We start from the raw sequence: 23,072 nt of genomic DNA on the forward strand, positions 1-23,072 counted from the left end.
CAGCTCAGCCTGGTGATTTTTGTGTGTTCATTAGCTAGGCAGACAGGAGCAGGTTGACTTCTTGATGAGCAAGTTGGGGAAATAATGCAATTTGCATTTAAAACAAAAACACAGAGAAGAAGTAAGTAGTGACTGTCCTTTTCGTTTAACTTGGAACACTGAAGGTGATCCGACTGGCAATCAGATCTTCCTTCAACCGTGTCAATGGGGCAATGTCTTCTGCCACACCTGAGGGCAATGCGCTAGCTCAGGGACTGCATCTCTCCACACTTCTCCCTGGCCCCACTCCCAAGAACCTGCCTCCTGAGGCACCCACCTCACTCTGCTGGCCAGCCTTGCTCTGGTGAGGGGGGAGTTCTAGTAGGCATAATGAGGAGCAGGAGGTAATGGGTGAAGCTGTTTTCAGAGAACTCATTTTCTACTTGGATGTCCCAAATTTGAGTGAGCATAGAAAAGTGCTTGCTTCACAACTGAAGCTCTGTACAAACACAGCCATAAAGAACTGCCTGTCTGGGATTCAATGTATGCTGTCTTGACTTCAGCTTCCATCATCCCTAATCATGGGATTGCAGTCTGAAACCTGCTAGTAGTAGCTGGCTCTGGCACCGGCCACAAACCATCTCAACTCACCCCCAGTGTTTAGCTATCAAGACTCCCATGTCAATGTCCCTAAACAGATTCAAAATCTTGCAACATGGTGCCTTGTACAGTATGTTTACTCAAAAGAATATGCCATTAAGTTCAATGGGACTTGAAGTTCAAGGTTCACATTGCAAGTGCAAAACAATGTGCAGTCTGATACTGTAAACCACCTAAGAGAAGTACTGCAGTTTGCTGTTGGAAGACAATATTTGGATGAAATCTCCAGGTAGAGACATCTGTCTGAAAGCCTGTAGAGCCACTGCCAGTTGGCATTCAATCTAGACAGTACAGAGGCAGATGAGCCGGTGGTCTGACTCAGTATAAGGCAACTCCCCTTGTTCCTAAGTAAACCCTGCAGCATTCAAGAGCGCCTCCTTTGCCACCTGCAAACCTATGCACCCTTACTTAGAGGAAAGCTCCACTGAACTCTGTGGGAATGCCTTCTGAGTCAGCATGCAAAGGACCTGACTGCATTGTTTTCTATAAATCTTGGAGATACATAGCTTCAGGGAGTTGGATTCTTCAGAGTTGCAATGCCACATCTCTCTGAAAGCTGACTGCAGCTAAATATTGTATGTTTACACATTTTGCAATAAATCATGAGGTTGCACTGGAATCAGCAAGCAAGCATCTGTTAACTACGCTGAACTTGTTAGTTCCTTCTTCATGTGCCAAATGCTTAATGTAATGGAAGTGACTGCTGTTCTCATTACACCTTGTCTAAAGAGAGTATTAATAAAATGCATTTGGTAGACATTTAATCGTATGCTAATCTGATAGTTCAGTCATTGCTGATTGAAGTTTGGAAGGGATTTTGTTCAGGTTTCTCTCTTTTTTATGCTTCCTTCTGGAGTTTCAGAGAAAGACTCCCAACAGCAGAAAGTTCACAAGAGGCTGAACATAGACAAGTGCTGATGTTCCAATCTATACATTTATCTTAAATCTACATGAGACCCAAATCAATGTAATAAATTATTTATTTATTTTTATGTTACTAGTATGCAGTTTATTTATCACTGTGCTGACATCACTGTAAATCAGAAATCTGTCGGGCACAGTCCTATACTAAATATGTGCTGTATAGGATATAGCAGAAGCTGGCATAGGCCAACAAGAGAGATTCACGAGCACATCTGCTCAGATACCCCAGCTGAACACACCACTAGAGGAACAGCCAAGGTGAAGCAGAGACATGGGCAACACGAGGAAGCAGCACTTTCTTCAGATCCTATGCTCCCCCAGACTACCTCTATCAATAGCACAATTTTATAATGATAACAGAACCGGTGCAAAGCATTTCCCTCTCAATGAACTCATCCCTCCTGGACTCCCTGCCTATGTCATAAAAGTACAGTAGGGATGGCAAATCCTATCAGCCCCAGCTGGTAAGGAGGGTGGAAGATGTATTCCAGCAACACCTGGAGGGCCACTGCTTCCCTATCCCTGAAGGCTTAGCCAATCACAGCACACCAGCATCTATGTGTAAGTGCCATAACTTGGATGATATGGTGTGAAACATGGTTCTCTCTCTCTGGCTGGATGTTGTGCACACTTAGAGCACACAAGGGAGAACTCTGGCAATGGAAACTATGGAACAAAGGCACTTTGCAGGAAAGGGGGAGCCTAATACACAAGGTAGCTAATCTCCTTCCAGAACACTTTGGGTACATGCTAACATGTCCCTTCCTAGAACCCAAACAGTAACTTACCTGGGGATTCTAGACTAGGGGTAGGTGAATATATCAATCTTGGCTTCTCTCGGCTTCTCATTTTCCCAGGCTTAAATTAAGTTCTCCACATTTCCACATCAGTTTACATGAAAATTCATCAGCGTTTTAACAAACATTTCTCTTAATATATTCATTTTTGTCACAATTTCAACTAATATACACTTTTCAACAAAGCAGTTTCCCCTCATATAATGCTTTTTTGAATTCACTAATATAATGTGTTTTTATGCACACTTAACCTCAATATATGCATTTTTATTACATATTACTTGGCTGGAGAACTGCATTGCAAAATTCAGAGAAGGATGAATTTTGACAGGTGGCTGTGTTTAGGTTTGCATCTTGTTTCAGAATATGTGAATTACATGGGTTTGCCTTTAAAGGCAAACTGAAGTGCATTCCTTACCTGTCCCTGCTCTAGACACAAACGCACAAGGGCAGAGCACTCTACCCAAGGAAGTAAGGGAAGTGGGAGTCATCCTGCGAAGCACAACTGCCTCCCTCTCCTTGCAATATGTGATGACTGCGACTCTCGCTGTAACATTGTCTGCCACTCACAGCAGTGAAGAGCGGCGTCTCCCATACAGAGAAAACACTTGCCCCCACATACTGTAAGCTCTATTTTATCAGCAAAGGCTAAGCACTGCACTCAGACCACTGCTGGCCAGACACTCAGGAGGACTTTTGCCTTGCAGGATCACAGCCCAGACACATGCAACAGGACAGCTGCCCTTGCACTCTTAGTAGTGCCCCGCCTGCCTGGGTGGGAAGTAGAGTCCCAGCAACAGACGCTCCTTGAGCCCTTCTCTCAGGGAGGACTGGGTGCTCTTTCTGCAGACCTCCTGCCACAGAAGCTATGTGAGTGTGGTGCTGTGTGCTTCCTCTTTCCTCCCTTTGTGTGAACTGCAAAGTGCTTCACTGTGGTTTCTTAATGCCCCCCCCGCCCCCGCCTAAAAGCTCAGCTTCAAAATTTGTTCTAAGCCAGCCTTTCTCAACCTGTGGGTCCCCAGATGTTGTTGAACTACAACTCCCATCGCCCCTAGCTAGCAAGGCCAGAGCTCAGGGATGATGGGAGTTGCATGGTGAGTTCCCACCCCCTCCCCCAGTGGAAATAATGACACATGATGCAATTATTAAGGCTAATGGGCTAAATAAGGCCACAACTTTATTGGTTACAGGTGATAAGCGGTATTGGCTTAGGCATTGGTCCTAACTGACTATATCCGACTTCAGCCCGTCCGTGAATCCTGCTGATGCACATCAACTAGGAACTCTCCCGGGGTCACCAATAGGGGGCGTGCCTTAGGCCCTCACCTCCCTAGGCTTCGGACCGGGCCACGCCCCCCGGAATCCTTTACTGGACTACCCTTCAATATGTGGGGCAGGTGATGGCGCTACCTCCCCTCTTTCATCTACAGAACAATACCAATGCCTAACCGCCACTTGAGTTGTAGTCCAGCAACATCTGGGGACCCACAGGTCGAGAACCACTGTGACTAAGCCAAAGGCAGGGAATCTGTATCAGCCCACAAGCTGTATTCCATTTGGAGTAAACTTCCATGCCAGAGGTGGGCAGGGGCCGGAGCAAAAATGGGTGGGGCAGCAAATGTAAATATTATTGTTGTACAGTCGGCCAGTTTCTATGTACACCCCTCCATCCAGACCAGCGAGAGCATTACCAGAATTAAATGACACTTCCCAACTGGGCAAAAATAGCTGGTGCTAAGTAGGGCTGGTGGGACATGTGGCTCAGGAATGTTCTGAGAGCCAGAGAAGCTTGGAGGGCCACATTTGGGCCCCAGGCTGAGGTTCCCCACCATGCCCTAGACCACCCCCACCACCAGTTTTCTTTCTTTTGAGTTCTGCTTAGGGTGGTTGTGTGTCTTACATTAGAGAGGGCAGTCCTTTGTTTGAAAGCGACCTCCCCTCAAAGGTCTGTCTGGGTCAAGTCCAGATTAATGGTAAGGAACCCTAGGAAGGGAGAGCAAAGGGGGACCCTGAAGCTGCCTGTCAACACTACCTGGATAGCAGCCTAAGCAGGTATACAGGTCACCTCATTAGAGTCATCCCCTTTATGGGATTTAGATTTAGATTTCTGAAATTATTTTGAAATGCACATCTATATGTTAGTGTGGTTGGTTATGCACTGAAAGAAAAGAAGGCACCAATTTGCACAAAATGGGCATATTGTAATTTATAGTTAGGTCCAAATTTTGACATAGCTACTATAACTTAGATAGAAACACAGCACATCCTGCCATAGTGAGGAAGACAGCAGGTGGCTTGTGCACCTGCTCACTCTGCTGACCAGGTGCCGCAGTTGCTGATGGGCAGCTCCAAGGCCCCTTCTGGCTCCTTATATTTACAGCTGACTTGGCTTGGGCAGCCCTCAGAAGAGAGGACACCTTCAAAGAGAGGACTGTCCTCTGCCAACTGCCCTCCAGAATAGAGTACATCCTCTGCAAAATAGGATACATGGCCACTCTTAGGGTTGCCATATTGTGAAGAGCAAAAAAGAGGACACTATGAAGGCCATTCAAAGCAAATGAATGCAATTTGTCTCACATTTCCCCCTGAAAAAGAAGGTGTGTCCTGGAAAAAGAGGACGTATGGCAACCCTGGCACCCAACATATATAGTAGCAGATGTGAATATTATGCAGATCAAGGACTTAGTTTGTCGTCTTCTTGTTGGTGATGCATTTTTAGTAGCACATAAGCAGCCACCCTAGCCCTGCTCATAGAACCACTCATGACCCTTTCTGTGGGGCTTCATGAGCTCCCTCTAATGCTCAGGATGGTCAGGACTGACTCCCCACCCTCCCGTTTCATTCTGAGATAGTAACCCACACCATTCCATGTACCGAAGCTGATGGGACTGGCAGCTAACAGAATCCTCCCTCCAGTGCAGCTGAGGGCAGCAGGCTGGGTAGTAGTGCGACTCATGCGACACGTTGGCGATTAATATACACAGAGCAATAATTATACATACTTTATCAACCTTCTGAGAAAAATAACATTAAACAAAGCCACAAAGACTTGCGAACTACCCAGCCTAAAATGAACTTATAATGTCTGGTTTCAATAGATTTTTCAAATGCTTAACTCAGTCTTTTAAGTAAGTTCATGAAGATACCAACAAAAGGTGAGTTTGGTGATGTTCACAATACTGAGAGATGCTAGTAGAGTTGTAGATAGATGTTAATAAAGTTGTAGACGGCGCAGTTGTAAACAACAGGGTGTTAGTGTTTTGCACCTGTTTGCCCCCGATGGGGCCCTTTAACTGGGGCTTGCAGGTAGCACACTCCCAATATAGTTTTCCAGGCTTCTTCAGTGGTCTAATCTCAAAGTCTTGATACCTATATTGATATTCAGTCTTATACAGAATACTCTTTCTTGGCTTAAGCTTAAGAGACTGATTTGCAGCAGGCTGGGCAGATCTGTCCTCCAACCCTTTGTGGCTGCATCACTCTGCCTAATGGTAGGGCTGGTCCTGAGAATGGATAGGACAAGCCCAGAGTTCACCAGCATGTGCCAGAAGACTTGCCCAGCACTAGCAGGAAGCAACACGCAAAGATCTTGCTTAAGAATTCCCTGGTCAGCAACATAGCAGGTAAACAAGGCTGCTACCTCAGTGCCAACTTGTCTGCTGGATTCCCCCCCCCCCATCCCATCATCTATAATTAGAATGCACATAAACTGCTTTGTTTCACATTTATATATTTATGCATTATGTTTTGATAGCTATAATGCATGTACATATCTGCATGCAATAAGCATTAATTCCTATTGAACTTGCTGGTTTTTCCTGTTGCTTCATTTCTGATTACATTGCAGATCCACCGTTACCTGAAAATCCAGAAGGATTCTTCCTAACCTTCTTCCCCAGGGTGAGTGAGAACATGCTGGTATTTGCTTATTTTAAGTGCAATTCTTCAGGACCCTGTCTTTGATCTGGTGTAGGACGTTCATAGATCCCATGGCTTGCAGTTGCATTGACACACAATTGATCTGTTTTTGTTTGTTTGTTTGTTTGTTTGTTTGTTTGTTTGTTTGTTTATGAAAAACAAGTGAGCATGGGGTAAATGGTGTCTCCACCTAATCCATAAACTAGTTCAGTTGGAGTGCTTGGATGTAGCCCAAACTGTTTCATAACCAAGTGCTCTAGCCTTACTGATTTGAAAATCTCCGTCATTGTCTCATATGAATAGTCACATTCAGGGCTTAATCATTTATACTCAACAGGGCATGTTTTAAATTGTTAAAAGATTGCGGCCTTAAAACTGACATCAGTCATAAACATGGACAACTGTTTTTCAAATAACACTACAGTCCACCAAGAGGTTCTCCTGTGTAAGAATCAAGGGCCTAAATCCATCATAGAGCTGGGTCTATCAATGGGCTTGCTTGAGCTTGTTTGGTAGTCTGAGTCGGGTTTAGGCTGAGAAAGGGAAGCCCGTGGTCCTCCAGATGTTGCAATGGAACTCCACTTGCCATTAGCCCCAGCCTATAGTCAGGGATGATGGGAGCTCTGGTCCAATAACACCTGGAGAGCAACTATGGATTTAGGCCAATAGTTTAGGCCTGCTCATGCAGCAGGTTTCCCCTTGTGTAACAGAACTCCCTCCTCCTCTGTAGCACCTCTCACACCCTCCAAATCTGCTACAGAGGGTCAGTGGATGCTCTGGTGCAGATTTTGGGGAGCACACAGGAGAAGAGTAGAAAGGGAAGTCCCCACAGCACAAGTAGTCAAGAGCGGCCAAGCCTGTTTCACTCCCTAAGGTGAGACGGAATTGTGCCACCACTCCATTGCTGAAACCTCATTTATCGAGTCGCACAGCTATGACTTCTGGGGTCTGGTGAGATATTGCATGAGGTCCCATCAGATATTGCCAGAACCTGGAAGCCACAGATGCATCTCTAGCAGCAGTGATGGTGGGCAGCGGGGAGGGCACCCACCCACCGACCACGGGAGAAGCAGTGGCAGCAGCAAGATCTAACTGGAAGCCTCCATCGGCACATGGGGTGCCGTCCCTTGGGATTCTGCCACCTGAGGCAACTGCCTCAGTCTGCCTCATGGGTGGGCCGGTCCTGCGAGTAGTACAATAACACCCATGAGAGGATATTCCCAAGATGCATCTGCGCCATTATAAAAGCTGATCAAAGGCCTGTATGTTATAACAGGGCGTAAAATACCGCTGTGCACACTAATCAAGCACTATGCTTGACTCGTTCTCAGTGTTGTCCTCCTCACCAGACTAGACTAGACTTGTTAGAAGTGCATTAAGCACTAGATGGTATGTTGAGAGTGGCTTCTAGTCAGTCACATGGTTGTTTTCAAATCCAACCAAAGTAGAAGTGGCCAATGACAGAAATGCAGAGGGGTGCTAACCCGTGTGAGGGATCTGACATTTGACCCAGCAGTGTCAACTATTATTTTTGTTTTATTTACCAAAGAAATAAAATGGTTTGTGCTTTCCTCAGGCTGAGCCAGCAGGAAAATGTCCACAAGGCTCTTGACCAAGTATTTGCCAATCCCAAATAGATCAGTTTTCCTCAAGGCTTGATAAGGATGTGGTGATGTGTGCATTCCTCTTCTCTAGTGGTCCTTTCTCTGGTGTCTGGAGATTAGTTTAATGCTTGAAAACAACATTTCAGGCATTTTTTTACTAAGCACAGTCCAGTGAACTGAACAGTAAATTGTAATGCAGGGAGGGACTTCACCTTCTCAGTCAATCCATTTTTTTAAAAAAAATATTTTATTAAGGATTTTCTTGTTTTACAGAAGTAAGTGTAATGTCTCGTATTCCCCCCCCCCCCATGTAACATTTTTACAAATCCGTTTCATTTGTTGAGGCATTAGGGGGAGAAGAAAAAAGAAAGAAAAAAGAAAGGGGGGGTGGAGGGAGGGAAGATGGATGGGGGTGGGGTCAGGTGGCGGTGTTTCTATTATGCTTAATATATGTAGAGTTTGGTGTCAGCGTTGCTTGTGTTGTTCACTTGTGTTCCTTTGGTGGTGAGAGAGGTTGGGGTTGGCCTAGGGTGTGATTATCTTTGTTTTCGTGTGTGAGTGAGGTGGGTGGGTGTTTTGGATCAGGTTAGCCATAAGTCAATCCAATTTTCAACCTTTTCTTGCATACTTCACTGTCTCTCTGCTTTGTAACCAGGTTGTTTAATCCCTATGGAGGGTGTCTGCATGTGGCAAGGGATGAAAAAGTAGCTGCTGCAGATCAAGCACAATCAGCTGGATGATTCTGATGACATGTGCCCTTTTGCTTTCACATGGCTGTCCAACTGTGTGTGTGTTTGTGTCCAAGTCTGATTATCAAGCAACACACAATTTCATTGGGGGAAATTCCACATTCAGAATTCTTTCTGCAACTGTTTTAAAGTTATAACCAGTCAGGTGATCTTCTGCATCACATGTGGCTCCCCCCCAGCCTATCACTGAAAGCAGGGAACTTTCTTTAACAGATACAGGGGAGTTTCCATAATTTAGGTGCTGAGTACAGCATATTGGATAGATGTCAGTAAAGCTGACACATAGGCAAAATAGTTAGTAAACGTTTTCTGTTGTGGGTAAAATGCTGATATTGTCTCAACTCCTCTTTTTTTGTGAGAAACACCACTTTTGTTTTGAACCTTGCTGCCCCTGCTCCTTGTGATCAGAGTAGGCAGGACTTCAATGCCCTATGCTTAGTGCTGACCACATATCTTCATTTTTCAAAAATTAGCGATGGGGCACTTGATCTGCCCTGTGACCTCACAACACAGGGGATTAACCTTCCTTTACCCTGCACTGAAAATTCATCCTTACACCCGGCACATCTCTTGCTTGCCCCAAGTTTTAAAAATGAAGTGATTGCTGGGGAACCAAAGGTATGCCTGGTGTGGATATATCTTAATTTACCGTATCACTGAAATAAGGTGTCAGGACAGAATTCTGAACTGCAGTACTGCCTCAAATGCATTTCTTTGGTTCAGACATGAAGATGGGTGTTCTTGGCAATATGATGGAAGCATTTGGCTGCCTTTGCACGGTGCCAACCCCATCCCGTGTCAAGATGCCACTATTTAAGCACTCGCCTCCCCGTCCACTGCCATTTCCATCCAGTACAAATCACTAGCTGGGGGCGACCCTCTCTCCTAGGATCCTGCCTTTGGCACTGGGGCACTCTGTCCCATTTCACTGCCTGAGGCAAAGCAGGAAGGTGCCATGTGCCACCCCACACTTGTGGCCGCCATCACCAAAGCCTTGCTTCTCAGAGTTGTGCAGTCGCAGAGTCTGGAGAAAACCCCACAAGATCTCCCAGGGGCCTCCATGCAATTTTGTGGGGCTCTTACAGGAGGGGTGCCAACGTGAATAAAATATTGGAGGGGCCATGTAGAGAGATATGTAGCACAACCAAGAGTAAAAAGGAACCCATGGCGGGAGGTGTGGGGAAGCCAAACCATGTAGAGGGATAATGAAGAATATTGTGAAATGGATGTACCAATTTACTGCAAAAGCATAAATTAAATGAATAAATTAAAAACTGGAGGGGCCCAGGGAAGTCCTGTCTCCATAACTGATCACATGACGCATTGTGCACACACACTCTTTGAATGGCAATGCCCATCAACTGTGGAGGGCCCGGCCCCCTAAATGTTTTATTGGGGGCCCAAAGACCCCTCAGCCCCTAGGAGTTGGCTCCTATGTCTTAAGAGAGACCTCGCAGGAAGCCAGAAAGCTCTTCTCTGGGGGCAGCAAAGGGGGAGCCGCCCCTTGGCTTCTGCCGCCTGAGGCAGCTGCCCTGTCCGCCTGGTGGGCGCCGGGCCCGCTTGGCCCTTCTCTCTCCGCTTGCTGGCAGGCTCCCTTGCTCGCCAGAGCCGCTCCTGCGCCCCGGGAAGGCAGGAAGGCAGGAGGCGCGCCCGGCTTCTCCTCGGGGCGGCAGGGGGCGCCTGCGGGCCTCGGCGCTGGCCCGCCGCGGGGCTTTGGGAAGGGGCGGGCAGGCTGGGCGCCGCGAGCGGCTCGGAGAAAGGGAGCCGCTCCGGAGTTGGCAGCGGTGCATTGTGGGGAGTGGCCGCCGCCGCCGCCGGGACAAGCCCTGCCGCCGCCGCCGCTGCCGGGAGCGGCTCTGGGTGGCAGCGGCGACCGCCTGCAAGTTCTTCTGGGCGCGGGCTGGCCAGGTAAGGCGCACGGGCGGCGCGCTCGGCAGAGTCTCTCCGCCGGGCTCCGAGGCTGCGCGACACCCCCTTTCCCTGCTCCCAGTTGCGGAGCCCCTCTCCGGGCGCCCTTCTCCGGCTCCCCTTCGCCCCTCCGGGATGCCGCCCCGGGCGGGGACCCTCCTCCTCCCCGCAGCGCCGGGGCGAAACTTGCCTCTCCGTCGCTCCCTCCCTTTCTCCCCGCACTTTCCCATTCCTGTCCCATCGGGGTCCCGATCCCCGCCCCTTCTGCCAGCGGAGGCGCTGCTGGGAAGAGGGAAGCGGCGGCTGGGTGGGCTGCAAAGCTCTTTCTCCAGCGGCGCCCCTTGCGCAAGCCGGCTGCTTTGTGTGCCTGCCTGCCTGCCTTGCCCGCCTCCCCGCCCGCCCATGGTTCTTCTGCCCGAATTGTCGCGCTGGGAGATTCCCAGGCCGGGCGGCGAAACAGGTGCTTTGGGCCGGGACTCTTGGGGAGTCGGCGGAGGGTCTGGGCGCGCGCAAGGAGTGGGAGGCGTGGGTGAGGCCATGTGGGGCTTGCATGGGGCAGCAGCCCGGAGGTGGGGAGACGCTCGCCTTTCGGAGAACCAGCTTTGCTTCAGCGTGGCGCGTTTTTGGCGGAGATGTGCAATCGGAAAGGCGGCTTGTTTTCCGTGCCTGGGTGGATTTCCATAGTTTGTTTCTGCTTGCATCACACCTTCTCCGACAGCTTCAAAGAGGTGACAGGTGGGAAGGGCATCGTTCGCCTCTCCCTAAATGCCAGAGTTAGTAGGGGCTGTTTCCCCGTCCCTGCGAGCACGCCCCATTCATTTGCAGAAAGGCTGCTCGATTTGTGCCAGAGCTCAGCTCTGACCTCTTTTCAGTGCCAAAATATTTAAAGTAAAAGAAGATTGCCAGGCCCTGAGAAGGTGCAGAGTGCGTTTTCCGTACCACTGGGCAACCGCAGAGACACCGCACACATTGGGAATTAGGAGGAAGGGCTGGCAGATTGGTGTTTCCAGGCAGACTTGCGTTTTGTCACCATGTTGCATGTTGTATTTTTAATAGGCAACAAGCACTGCTCCTTTTTCACATGTCCACATCACAGATAGATATGATGGATTTTCTTTCAGTTTTCCCCATTTAAAAGTTCTGCAGCTGAGCTGGCCAAGAGTAGGGTCACTTAACACCATGATTTCAGGATAGATTAAGAAAGAGTGATTGCAGCTTGGAAAGTAACATGCAGCCTGAGATGAGTTGGTGTGCCTTGGGGATGGGCAGTAGTTCAGTGGCAGAGCACATACTGGCCTGTCAAAGGCCCCACATTCAATTCTCATCTTCTCCAGGTAGGGCTGCAAAAGACTCCTCTCAGGAACTGAGCAAAGCTGCTCCCCATCAGGGGGACCAGAGACTGGAAACCAGACCATTGGCTGTGCTGACTGGGGCTGATGGGAAATGGAGTCCACAAGACCTGGAGGGCCACAGTTGCCCACCCCTGGTGTAGACAGTACTGAGCTTGATGGACCAATGGTCTGACTTGGGATGAGGCAGCTGAGCTTCGGTGGTGGTGGGGGGCTAAGTGTTCTCATTTTGCACAAAGAGGCAATACGGTTGCATGGTTTGCAAGTACAGTAAAGTAAAATTAAACTAGTTGGAATGATGCCTTCACCCCAAAATAAATGGGTCCCCCAGCCTTCCACCTTAAAGTGATCCCACCTGTGCTGAAAGCTGATTTCTCTTTGAACCCACTAAATTCCTTTTTATTAAATTAAGCAGATATTTGCATACATAAACTATAACTTAAAATACTAATAATGATACATAGCAAGGAAAGGCACACAAACGATATGTATCTATGTATCATTATTAGTATTTTAAGTTATAATTTCTGAGTGTGTTTGCCACCAACTCACCCCTCAAAAACCTAAAACGTAGAATACTCCTAAGGATATAGAACAAGGAAAGGCAAGTGGTAGGCTAGCTATCAGCAAACTGGGAAAAAGGACCACGCCCCCCCCCCCACCATTTGCTGAATTTATGGAGTAGGCTTGCTAGCAGTCCCATGCTGACTTGTTTTCTCCCCTCACACCGAGGTGGGATTCTGTCTCCTCCTTGTGATTTGAAGCTAGGACAGCCAAATGGATATGTTAAATGTGAAACTCTCTTTTTTTCTGACGCTGGGGTTACAAAGGAGTGAGGGGAGGAATGCTTAAAGAAACCAGATGTGAAGGTGTTAGTCTTCAGGGGAAGGTTTGCAGGGCAAGCTGCCACGTGTAGGTGAGGGTGGGAGTCTGTCTCTCTGCTGCCTCCCCCCTTTGCTGTCGACTGCAGGGCAAGTCCCAGCAGGCCTGACTGCTGCCAGTCACACAGTTATTAAACTCACAATGGGTGTTTCTTGGTTTGTCTCCTCTTTCTAAAGTGGTGTGTATTTATCGGGGTGAGGCAGAAGGTGGGGAAAGACCACCTTCCTCCCCAGAGACTTCAGCCAGTGCACAGTTAAGCAGTGGCCCGTGGGTTGGGTTGGGGAGAGGAATGGATTTGCCAAGAACTCAGCATCACATGATTCTAATCCTGTCGTTGTCTGTCTCTTCCCCCTCCTCCCCTCGCACAGCAGGGGGTGGGGGAAGGATTAGTGCCGGTCTTCCTTTAATGGGACGGTTTACCATAGACTGGCAAATAGTGCTTAATGTTTGCCTGGATTATATAACAAACATAGTGATTATCCTCCCCTTGTTTTCCTTCTCCTTTATAATGTGTAATACTTGGGAATGTGGGGGGAACTGGGATGGCTGTGGTCAAGTCTGGGATCCCCTCCTAGACTCCAGCTACGGGCCCCTCTCTCCCCACCCACCCCAGCGGCCGGGGTGTGGGGGTGTGTAGACGCTTCTCGGTCCTCACCCATATACCTGCCACACATGCTGACACTTGCTGCACAGGCACTTTGGCTGTGGTTGTTTTTAGATCCTTTTCTCCAGCGGAGGGGGGCTGCTGTGGTTCCCAGCCCCACTTGCTGCTGCTGCTGCTGCTGCTGCTGCGTGAGGGATTACTGAGGCCGCCCACGGTTTGCTCTTGTGGCACCAGCACCAGCAATGCGTGTTGCCCAGCGTAGGAACCTGTGCGAAAGGCAGCAGTGCCAGGCACTTCCCAGGAGGAGGAAGAACCTGCTTTCCCGCTGGAACAGGTGTGCGCAGGGAGCCTGAGGCCGCGTAAGGAAGAAATCCACAGGGGACGGTACCTCTGATGGCCCTGGGCAGGGTGGTGGTCGATTGTGAGTGGTGTGTTTGTGTGTGTGAAGGTGCCTGTTGCTGGAAAATAACAAGTGCATAGATATGCTGAGGTCTGTCTGAGGGGACATGATGTGCTGCCGTGCTTGGTAGGGCAATGCTAGTGAGAAGGGTGTGCATCTGAAGCCTCAGCGTTGAGGAAACGAAGAGAGGTTCATGACGAGGTCCCAGCCCCCCCCCTTGGCTGTGGTCCCTTCACGTCTGCCCCACATTTTCTCCTCTTGTCTTTTTTCCCCTTCACGCTCTGACTTGCTTTGACGCCCTCTTTCAGCCTTCCGCGCGCTTTGCTGCCCCAGAGCTTGTTACCCTGGGAGGCACTCAAAAGCCCCATTGATTTCCTCCCACGCCACTGTCTGTGTCCATAGGAGTCTTACCCGCCATGCCTGCGCATAAGTGTGTGGCTGGTTATACACCATGCATTTAAAGCACACACCTCCCCCAGATAATCCTGGGAACTGTAGTTTGTTAAGGATACTAGGAATTGTAGTTCTGAGATGGGCAAGTTACACCTCCCAGGATTGCTCAGGCAGGATGTGCTTTAAATGCACGGTGTGCATGCAGGCGGCGGGGGGGGGGGTTGGCACAGAGGGAGAGATGTCAGGTTATTGTACCTGCAATTTCCCCCTCCTTTCCCCACTTTTCTGGTGGGCTTTGGCACTTGTAGGGTTAAACACGCTGGTTCTGAACTCCCTGCGCCAGAGTCTCTCATTATTCCCTGGACTGTTATCAGGGGTGGCTCTGTTCCTGCCCCCCTACCCTGAGCCAGACAAAGGGGGCATTCAGCAGCCCCTGGACTGGCATGGCTCTCCCCACGCCTGCTTCCCGCTGTGGGGGCGGCTGCGCTGGGCGCTCGCCAGGGAACTGCAGCTTCTTGCTGACCCCGACACCTTCTGAGCCGAGGCCTCTGCTGACTCCAGGGCGCCACAGGAGGTGGCATTGTGGGGAGTGGCACAAGCACCAAGGGTGGGGCGGGCCTGAGCCCAGAGCAAGAGTGTGTTGTGCTGCCCCAAACCAAACTCTGCAGGGGAACAGAATAACCAGGACCCATTGTGACAGGGCCTAGGTACCTGGGGAAGGCCTAGTGGAAGCAACACACTCCTGACACCTTGGCTGTTTGTACTTTGTGTACACTTTTTCTCTTTCTCTCTCTTGTTCCCTGTCCTTCCCCTTCTGCTGCTTCTCCCCACCCACCCCCTGCTGGCCGCAACCTTAATCTTGCACCCACTCCCTTGTGGGGAATGTCCTGCCCCTCCCCGCTCAGGCCAAATGTCCCCGATTCTGCAGCTCCAGCTGGAGCCGGCAAAGGGGGATCGATGATTCAATGAGGCTCTAATGGAATTGCTATTATGCTATAGCATGGTGGGGGCACAATAATTGCCTGGGAAAGCCAGGGGAGGGGTGCTGCTTTGAGAGATTGAGGCTGAAATGGGCTGGACCTGACTGAGCTGGATTCTAAGCTCATAGCACCAAAACCACACATTAAGGCTTCTGCCAGGTGCCTCATAGTGGGTGGCAGCTGCCTCCAGCAGCAGATTTTGGGCAGGAGAATGGGAGACAGGCAAAGTCCTGATCTGTGCGACTCAATCCCCCTTGAGAAGTTTTGCACCAGCTCTGCTGAAATGAACAACTTTGGTCAGTCTTGTGTGCAGGAGACCTTCCCAGTTGATTAGGCCCCCATGTTAATTAGGGGGTGTTAACTGACTTCTTCTCCCACCTCCTTCCTCAGGTATTAGGAAGCCCTGTAGCAAAATGATCAGAAAGGTTTGGGAATGAGTTTATCAGACAATATTCCTTGACTGGTTTTGCCTTTCTTAAGCTTTTCGTTTAAATGGTTTGGGTCAGCCTTGTGCTGCTTTATGACCTGTCCCCACCCCAAAATTAAAAAGGGCCCCCTCAGGTCCCAGCAAACCAGGCACAGCCATCCCCCTCTCCCTTCCCCTTCCAATTAATCAATAACTCCATGCAAACAAATCACAAGGGATTCCTCTGTTCCCCACCCAAGGGCCAGACACAAGCCCGACCTGTCCGTCTCTTGCAATCTCAGGACCCCCCTCCCCCTCCTGCAATAGCTGCCTTCTCCTGTCTCTGGCAATGCCCTTCATTTTGCACCCACAGCCCCTCTCCCCTCCGTCCTGTTTCATTCTCTCTGGGGTGCCAGTGCTATGTGTATAAGTTGTGAGAGCTCTGTTTCTAGGGGATAATGGGCCCCTTTAGCCCCCGTGTGGCTCTGTGATGGCACAGCCGAGATGGGAACAGTGGGGGCTTTGATTGGGGAAGGTTATCACAGCAGCCATTGATGCAGCCTTGAATTGCCATCTAACCTCTCCCCCTCTCCGTCCCCCAGCACCCATGTCAACTCACCCGCTGTCTTATCTCATTCTTCCACCCATAGGGATGCCTGCTGAGTCCTCCTGCTCGACGCCACCATGTGGGAGCTGAAATGCCCCCAGCGCAGCCAAACGGTAAGCCTTGGAAGTGTAGGAAGGGGAAATTGCAGAGGAGGAAAATGGGATTTAACAGGGGAGGCGCAACTGTGCTGGAGTACCATAGTTCCTGGGCAGAGTGGATGTGCATGTGTGCGCATGTCATGAGCTGAAGCAAGTGCTGGAAAACCTTAGTTTGGTGTGTGACACATTTCTGATACTACCCTGTGATATGCTTTGATGACAGACTTGGGTTGCTATTCCGTGCTAAGAAACGTGGACCAGGATTCCTGAAAGTGTGTGTGTGTGTGGTTCCTTTTGTCTCCTTTGCAGCCCCACCCCTGTGCCATTGTCTGCCTGTGTGTCTCTCTCTCACCTTCCCCAGGGATTTTGTGTGTGTGTTGGTGGTGGTGTTGCTACATGCGCTGCCTCTGCTCCCTTCCAGCTGTTGCCAGGAGGGAAGGGGTGGGGGTTACTGTAAGCTCTTGTCTCTGTGCTTCCTGCCTGCCCACCCCCACCTGAGACTGGGCGTAGGGGGAGATGGAGGGATGAGACAGAAGGTTTGGTTTCCAGCCAGGATGTTGAATATCTAGGTTCTGCACCCTCCCCTCCTCCAGCAGGCAGATGGGCCCATGGGCTGGGCAATGAGATAATATGGAAGGGTGGTGTTTGTGTGTGCTCTGCTGGGCTGGGAATTCCACTGGAGAGGAGGGAGTGGGACAAAGCACCTTCACATCTGTGTGTTTAGGCAACAGCTGGGTCAGGGGAATTGGAGCAAAAGGGGGAGAGGTCCACCCCCCCCCCGCCTTAGGTGCCATCTTCCTGATGGCATCTGTCTGGGGCCTGCGAGGGGGTGTGCGTGTGAAGAGGAGGCTATGCAGTTTCCTTGTTTTGAATTACATTCTTTGCACACTCATTTGCTTCCTGTGCTAACATGCAGATTGGCTTGCCAGTTCACACTCTTCTTCACTGGCGCTCTCTTTTTCCTGCCTTGGCTCCAAACTGAGATTGCTAAACCTGTAGAATATCCCACTCGTCTCCCCATCAGTGCATTATTGCTTTTAAACAAACAAACAAACAAACAAACCACAACAACAATCTATTAATTAAAAAGTAGTCCCATTTCTCTCTCTCCTCTTCCTGCACTTGTGAGCACGCATTGTGCCTTGAGTGTCTTGAATGTTTTTGTAGGCATTGCCTTTGCAGGCCATTTGAAGAATGGCAAATACAAGCAAAGGCCAGAGTGAGGGCTGGGCAGTGTTGAAGCCGAGAGCATCCTTGCGCTGTTCATGCCCCCATTGGCCACTGTCTCCTGCCTGTGTTGCTGTCTGAGCTGTGACCTCGCTTGAGGGAGGGGATTAATTCCGATGGGATGTGGCTTAATCGCCTTCCCTGGGCTGCTAAATCCTAGTTGGTGTTGGAAAGGAGGAGGAGGACACTCATTTCCAAGGTGAAAGCGGACTGGATCCCCCCCCCACTCCTTCCACTTCCTCTTGGGGGTAATTTGAGCGGCTTCTTGCAGCACCATGGGAGGAGACAAATGAAGGCAGGACTTGGTCTCTGAATGATGCGCTCAACTCTTTAAAGTATTGGCCTTCGGGAGGGGAGGGAGAATTCGGGCTGCTTCAGGCAGCAAAATGTTTTGGGTCTGAAAGGGCAAAGTGTGGGATCCTGGGCTCACTGTGGGAAGGAGGAACTGGAGTCGCCATTCTGCAGCATCCATTGTGGTGGGCAGAGCGGGGGAGAGGACTAATGTGTGGAACTGAGCACCAGGTGCGGAAAAGGGGCACTGAAACTGGACGTTGAGAAGCATCCTAAGTCAGGGAGGTAGAAGAAGTGTGCCAGGACTCCTGGGCAGGGGCGTAGGAAAGGGGGTGGGGTGGGGGGCGGGCCGCCCCAGATGCCATCATGGGGGTGGGGAGTGACAACTTATCAAGGAACAATTACTGCCCTACCAGGGTGGTTCATAAAAAACTTTTTTTTAAAAATGCCTGCTCCAGACGTCTGATCCTACTACACTAGGGATTATATAGCTACATATGAAATTTCATGCGTACCACGAAAACATCTGTTTACTTGGCCGTTTCCTATGTCGTGAAGGCTGAAATTTCAACAAAGCACATGTCTTTGCTAGATTCTTTTTGGGCATCTACTAAAAGCATTCTTCTTTAGGCAAGCGTAACTAGATGCTTAGGAAGTTGAAGTAATTTTAACCTTAATATTTTAGCTTTTGTATGTTTTAAAGTAGGATTGTTAATTTTTCTTGATTTTACTGCTGTGGTGTTTTTTGTTTCAGTAAACCACTTTGCAGGTTTTTAAAAATAAATTTTATTAAATAAATAAACAATAAATATAAATAAAATAACACAAGCCAAAACACAGTCCATCCTGTAGATTTAAGCATCTGTCCATAGTCGCCTACTTGTTATCAGAGGCTCAGAATCCACATTCCTTTGTAAGAAAATATGAAATAACGTAAAAGGATTTTTGCAGGCAAAAAAAAGAAGAAGAAGAAGAATCAATGTGGGGAGGGGGGAGTGAGTGACAAGAAATTTCTGCCCCAGGTACCACCTGACCTTCCTACGCCTCTGCTCCTGGGTTCTTGGTGCTGCCTTAAAAGTGTGGTGCACAGAGGACGCAAGATTGCACCTCTTTACTACAGACCAGTCTAGACAGTCCCTATCTTGTATTCACAAAAGGTGATCAGGATTCCAACTTCGCTTGTAAGTGTATAATTGGTGGAGTGGAAAGAGATCTTCTTTTGCCTCCTCATTAACCCACCCTGACAAGAGAAACCAGACAAAACATCATCAAATTGGCATTGCATCTCTCTGTTTTGCACAAGTTAGTCTGGTTTTACTAGCCCTGGGGAACAGTGAGGAGAGAGTGTCTGCCCAGATTTTTTGCCGAATGTTGATGGTGCATTTCACTTCTCAGCGTCAAAATCCAGCAGCGGAGCCTTGATCAGCAGCTCCTCTTGGAATGTGGTACAGATCCTATCCAGGGAAAAATATCTGGTGCAGAAACCAGACTATGTCTCCAGCATGGTGATTCCCACATGACATGCTATGCCACAGTTCTGTGCTGCATGAGAACGGCTAATAAGTCACGAGACTTATTTGAATAAGTTAATTAAATGTCTCCTTTGAGCCTGGAGTTTCCACACGAAAGAGGCTGCCTGCTGTAATCTGAGTGCTAATCATGCCTTCTCTTTCTCCTTCTGTCCAGGATTTGGCCATGTTCCTCGGCCACTTGCTGCTGCCCTCGGTGGTTGCCCTGACACTCCTGCCGTCATACCCAGCTGCTCGGCCCCCTTCCTACCCATCCTTCTTGGTCCCCAACACGACTTTCAACCACCTGGCCCGAGCCCGGGACACAGGGGCGCTGTATGTGGGTGCTGTCAATGCCTTGTACCAGCTGAGCTCCGAGCTGAGGCTGGCAGGGCGTGTGAGAACGGGGCCCGCGCAAGACAGCCCTGAGTGTCTTCCTTTCCGCGACGCACGCGACTGCCCCCAGGCCCGGCTGACGGACAACTCCAACAAGCTGCTGTTGGCCAATGAGCGGGCCGGGGAGCTGGTGGTCTGTGGGCAGCTCTTCCAGGGAGTGTGCGAGAAGAGAGCCCTAGCAGACATCAACAAAGTGCTATACCGTCCTGAGGATCCCGGTGACAACCAGTTTGTGGCAGCTAACGAGCCACGGGTTTCGACCGTGGGCTTGGTGGGGCAACACGATGGCCGTGACCTCCTCTTTGTGGGTCGTGGGCTAACCGCAAAGCTCTCCGGGGGCATCCCACCATTCACGATCCGGCAGCTGGAAGGACCCCAGGCGTTCTCCAATGAAGGGATGGGCAAGCTGGTGGTGGGGGACTTCTCGGACTACAACAACAGCTACGTGGCAGCCTTTGCCTCTGGGGGCTACGTCTACTTCCTGTTCTCTCGGCGTGGAGCAAAGGCACAAATGGAGTATCGCCCCTACCTATCGCGGAGCTGCGTGGACGACACTAACCTCTACTCCTACGTCGAGCTGCCCCTCGAGTGCCGGGACGCAAAAGGGCATGTTTACAATCTGGCTCAGGCTGGGCACTTGGCATCTGGCTTCCCTGGGGACGAGGCAACCCTCTTTGTCGTTTCAGCCGCTGGGCAGGGCTCCACTTCCTCCCCGACAGCGCAGACAGCTTTGTGCTCCTACAGCTTGGGCGAAGTGAACGCAGCCATGGAGCAGACACGGCGGCTGTGTTACACTTCGGCTGGAATGGGTGCCACAAATGAGCAGGAGGCCGCCATTGAATATGGGGTGACCTCACGCTGCAATTATTTGCCTAAGGTGAGAGAGAGAGAGGATGGAAGTGATTGCCTTCTCTCCATAGGGGGAGAGGCAGGGGCAGTGGAAAGGCTTCCCTAATCCAGATGTGGCTGCATTCCAACCTTTCTGTTGATTTCCAGGAGTCGCCAGAGTCTTACCCTTGTGGGGATGAGCACACACCTAGTCCCATTGCTAGCCGGAAGCCACTGGTGGCCGAGGCTCTTCTAACTACCATGCCAAGACTGACAGCCGTGGCGGCCATGATAGAAGCAGGTCATACCATCGCCTTCCTTGGAGATGGTGTTGGGCAGCTGCATAAGGTAATGGGCAACGCAGTGACAATAATCTGAGCTGTGTGCTGTATTCCTGCTCTGCTTCCACCCAGGTGTGCACCTGCTAAATAGGTGTTTGTGTTACTGTCCCCCCCCCTTATATATTTGTTTAAATTTATTTAGCCCATATTTCTGCATAGGTGGTTTTGTTTTTATTTTGGGTTCATCCTGTGTGTGGCAGGATCCGTAGGATGATTTGGAGTGGAGAAGCAGCAGCAGTGGGGAGCAAGAATGCCTGCAGCTGCTTCTGTGCTCCAGATCACTGCTTCCCAAAGCTGTTCTTCAAGGAAAATTAAAAAGGGAACTTGTGTGCTTGTGTTCACATGTTTTCATTCATGTTTGACTTATTGGTCACTCACTTCAATGTAGGCCTTATGCAATCGGCCCTTTGGTCTGTCTGGATCCATGTTCTCTACATTGACTGGCCTTGATCTTGAGGAGTTCAGGCAAGGTTGTCTCCCAGCCCCAGCTGGAGATGCTGAGGATTGAATCTGCATGCAAAGCAGTTGCTGTACTACTGACCTATGTCCCTAAGTCTGTAAGCGAATCAAGAGTTAGACCCAAAACCATGTGTGCCTTTTGATCTTACTTTACCTTCTTCAATATCCTATAAGGGGGAGGTATAGGGGGAAGGCAACTCCATACCAGAAGTAGATACATTTCCGCAGTTTGGAGTTTTCAGACCTCTAATTATGCATGTGATCCACGTGTGTGCAGAGCTTGGTATAATTTCTACAAGGTCTGGACCTCTTTTGCTCCAAAGCACTCTGAGTTTGAGACTCTGAATAAGTTAGCATCTATGTGTCTTAGTCCCGCAGTATAATTTATTTGGGTAGGCTTGTGAGATACCTGCTACATGTGTGAGATAAAAAGTGGAACTTCTCGTCCTGTTTGCAAGCCGTAAAATTTGGTATTGGTCACTAATTCAACATCCTGAGAATCTCCTCCTCCTCTCTCTCTCTCTCTCCCTCTCTTCAGAGCAGGTCTCTAGCTATATTGGTGCAGAAATAATTGTTTAAGTAGGTGGTTGATGCCTAGTGATGCTTCTGAAACCAGAGAGGAGACAAAACTAGTGTAAGGATTGGTCACTGCTCTTCCCCATGAGTAATAGAAGCAAATTGTAAACCTGTACAGGCAAATGAAGCGCATGCAGATCGGCTTAAGTTTTGTAATTCCTTTCAGATTATGGAGTATAGCTGTTTGGAGTGCAGAATTAGTTCACCCTGGAGCAGAAATTTAGCTTTTAAAAAATGCAAGGTGTGTCTGGCATATTTCCTTCTCCTCCTGAGTCTGAGATTCCATTTTCCCACAAATTAAAGACCAAAAGAGTATTCTACAGAGAGGGCTGATTTGGCACATCCTGCCTGTAGGGGTAGGACTGGGTTTGATTTTGATTTTTAATTGCATGTTTCAAGCCATTTAAAATTGCATGTTTCATGTGTGCAGCGCCAGCACCTGCTGCCAAGCAGGCTGTCCCTCCCTCCCTCCCTCCCTCTTAGTCTATACCTGAGACCTACTACACTGCACAGAGTGAAGGCTGTTGTGTTGCTTATGCTGGAAGCATATTGTAAATTTTCTTGCATCGGGATGATTGCTGCTTCTCTTTTGCCATATGACGAGGAAGAGCTAAGTGTGGAGGATTTTTGAAAATTAAACTAAGTGTATAATAAGCAGTTTTTCCAAATGCGTCACAGAGCAGGAAGCCCCATAAAAATTCTCCTCTCACTAAGAAGGAAAGTGATAGGAGATCCTTTCGTAGCATAAAGTACTTACTGCAACTCTTTCAGCTCTGGAAAAATTGCTCTTGATTCCTGGAACTGAGTTGAGGAGAATCTGGAGACTTAAGAAGGCTTGTCGGCCTTTTAGAGTTTTTGCTGTCTATGGCTTTGCCATACTGTATTCTGTCATGTGGTTTCCCCTTTGGACTGGCCACTTACTAACTAATGTTTAGTTGACTGATCTGCCTTTTAACCAATTTTCTGATTTCAACTATTACCTAAGTTTGTAGGCCCTTCCCCCCAGTATAAGCGTATTGGGGGGCAGCATAATGAAGGAAATGTTAGACAGAACATAACACTTTAGTAAACAAAGGCAGCCATTTATTCCAGTGGGAAAACCCACTGTTAGCTCTAAATCAGAACAAATGTCAATCCAGATTCTGGAGGAAACCCACATTGCTGTTTGTTCTGATTGAACACTGAAGA

The 23,072-nt window shown here is 49.3% G+C and overlaps 1 protein-coding gene across 2 annotated transcripts in view; it reads left to right on the forward strand.

Moving 5' to 3' along the window:
- Positions 1–10,290: 10,290 nt before the first annotated feature.
- The window catches only part of PLXNB3 (plexin B3), a 54,865-nt gene continuing 42,083 nt past the window's right edge, over positions 10,291–23,072 (forward strand). Inside the window, exons 1-4 of one of the 2 annotated variants that reach the window (XM_083482753.1) lie at positions 10,291–10,539; positions 16,204–16,273; positions 19,463–20,557; positions 20,677–20,856. In XM_083482753.1, the coding sequence (XP_083338879.1) occupies positions 16,238–16,273; positions 19,463–20,557; positions 20,677–20,856 (1,311 nt within the window). In that variant the 5' untranslated portion in view covers positions 10,291–10,539; positions 16,204–16,237. Of the gene's footprint in view, positions 10,540–13,443; positions 13,709–16,203; positions 16,274–19,462; positions 20,558–20,676; positions 20,857–23,072 lie in introns of those variants that run through there. The other variant, XM_083482754.1, reaches the window with a different exon arrangement.

This window comes from Podarcis liolepis, assembly GCF_965112155.1.
Source record: "Podarcis liolepis genome assembly, chromosome: 17".
NCBI classification, from domain to species: domain Eukaryota; kingdom Metazoa; phylum Chordata; class Lepidosauria; order Squamata; family Lacertidae; genus Podarcis; species Podarcis liolepis.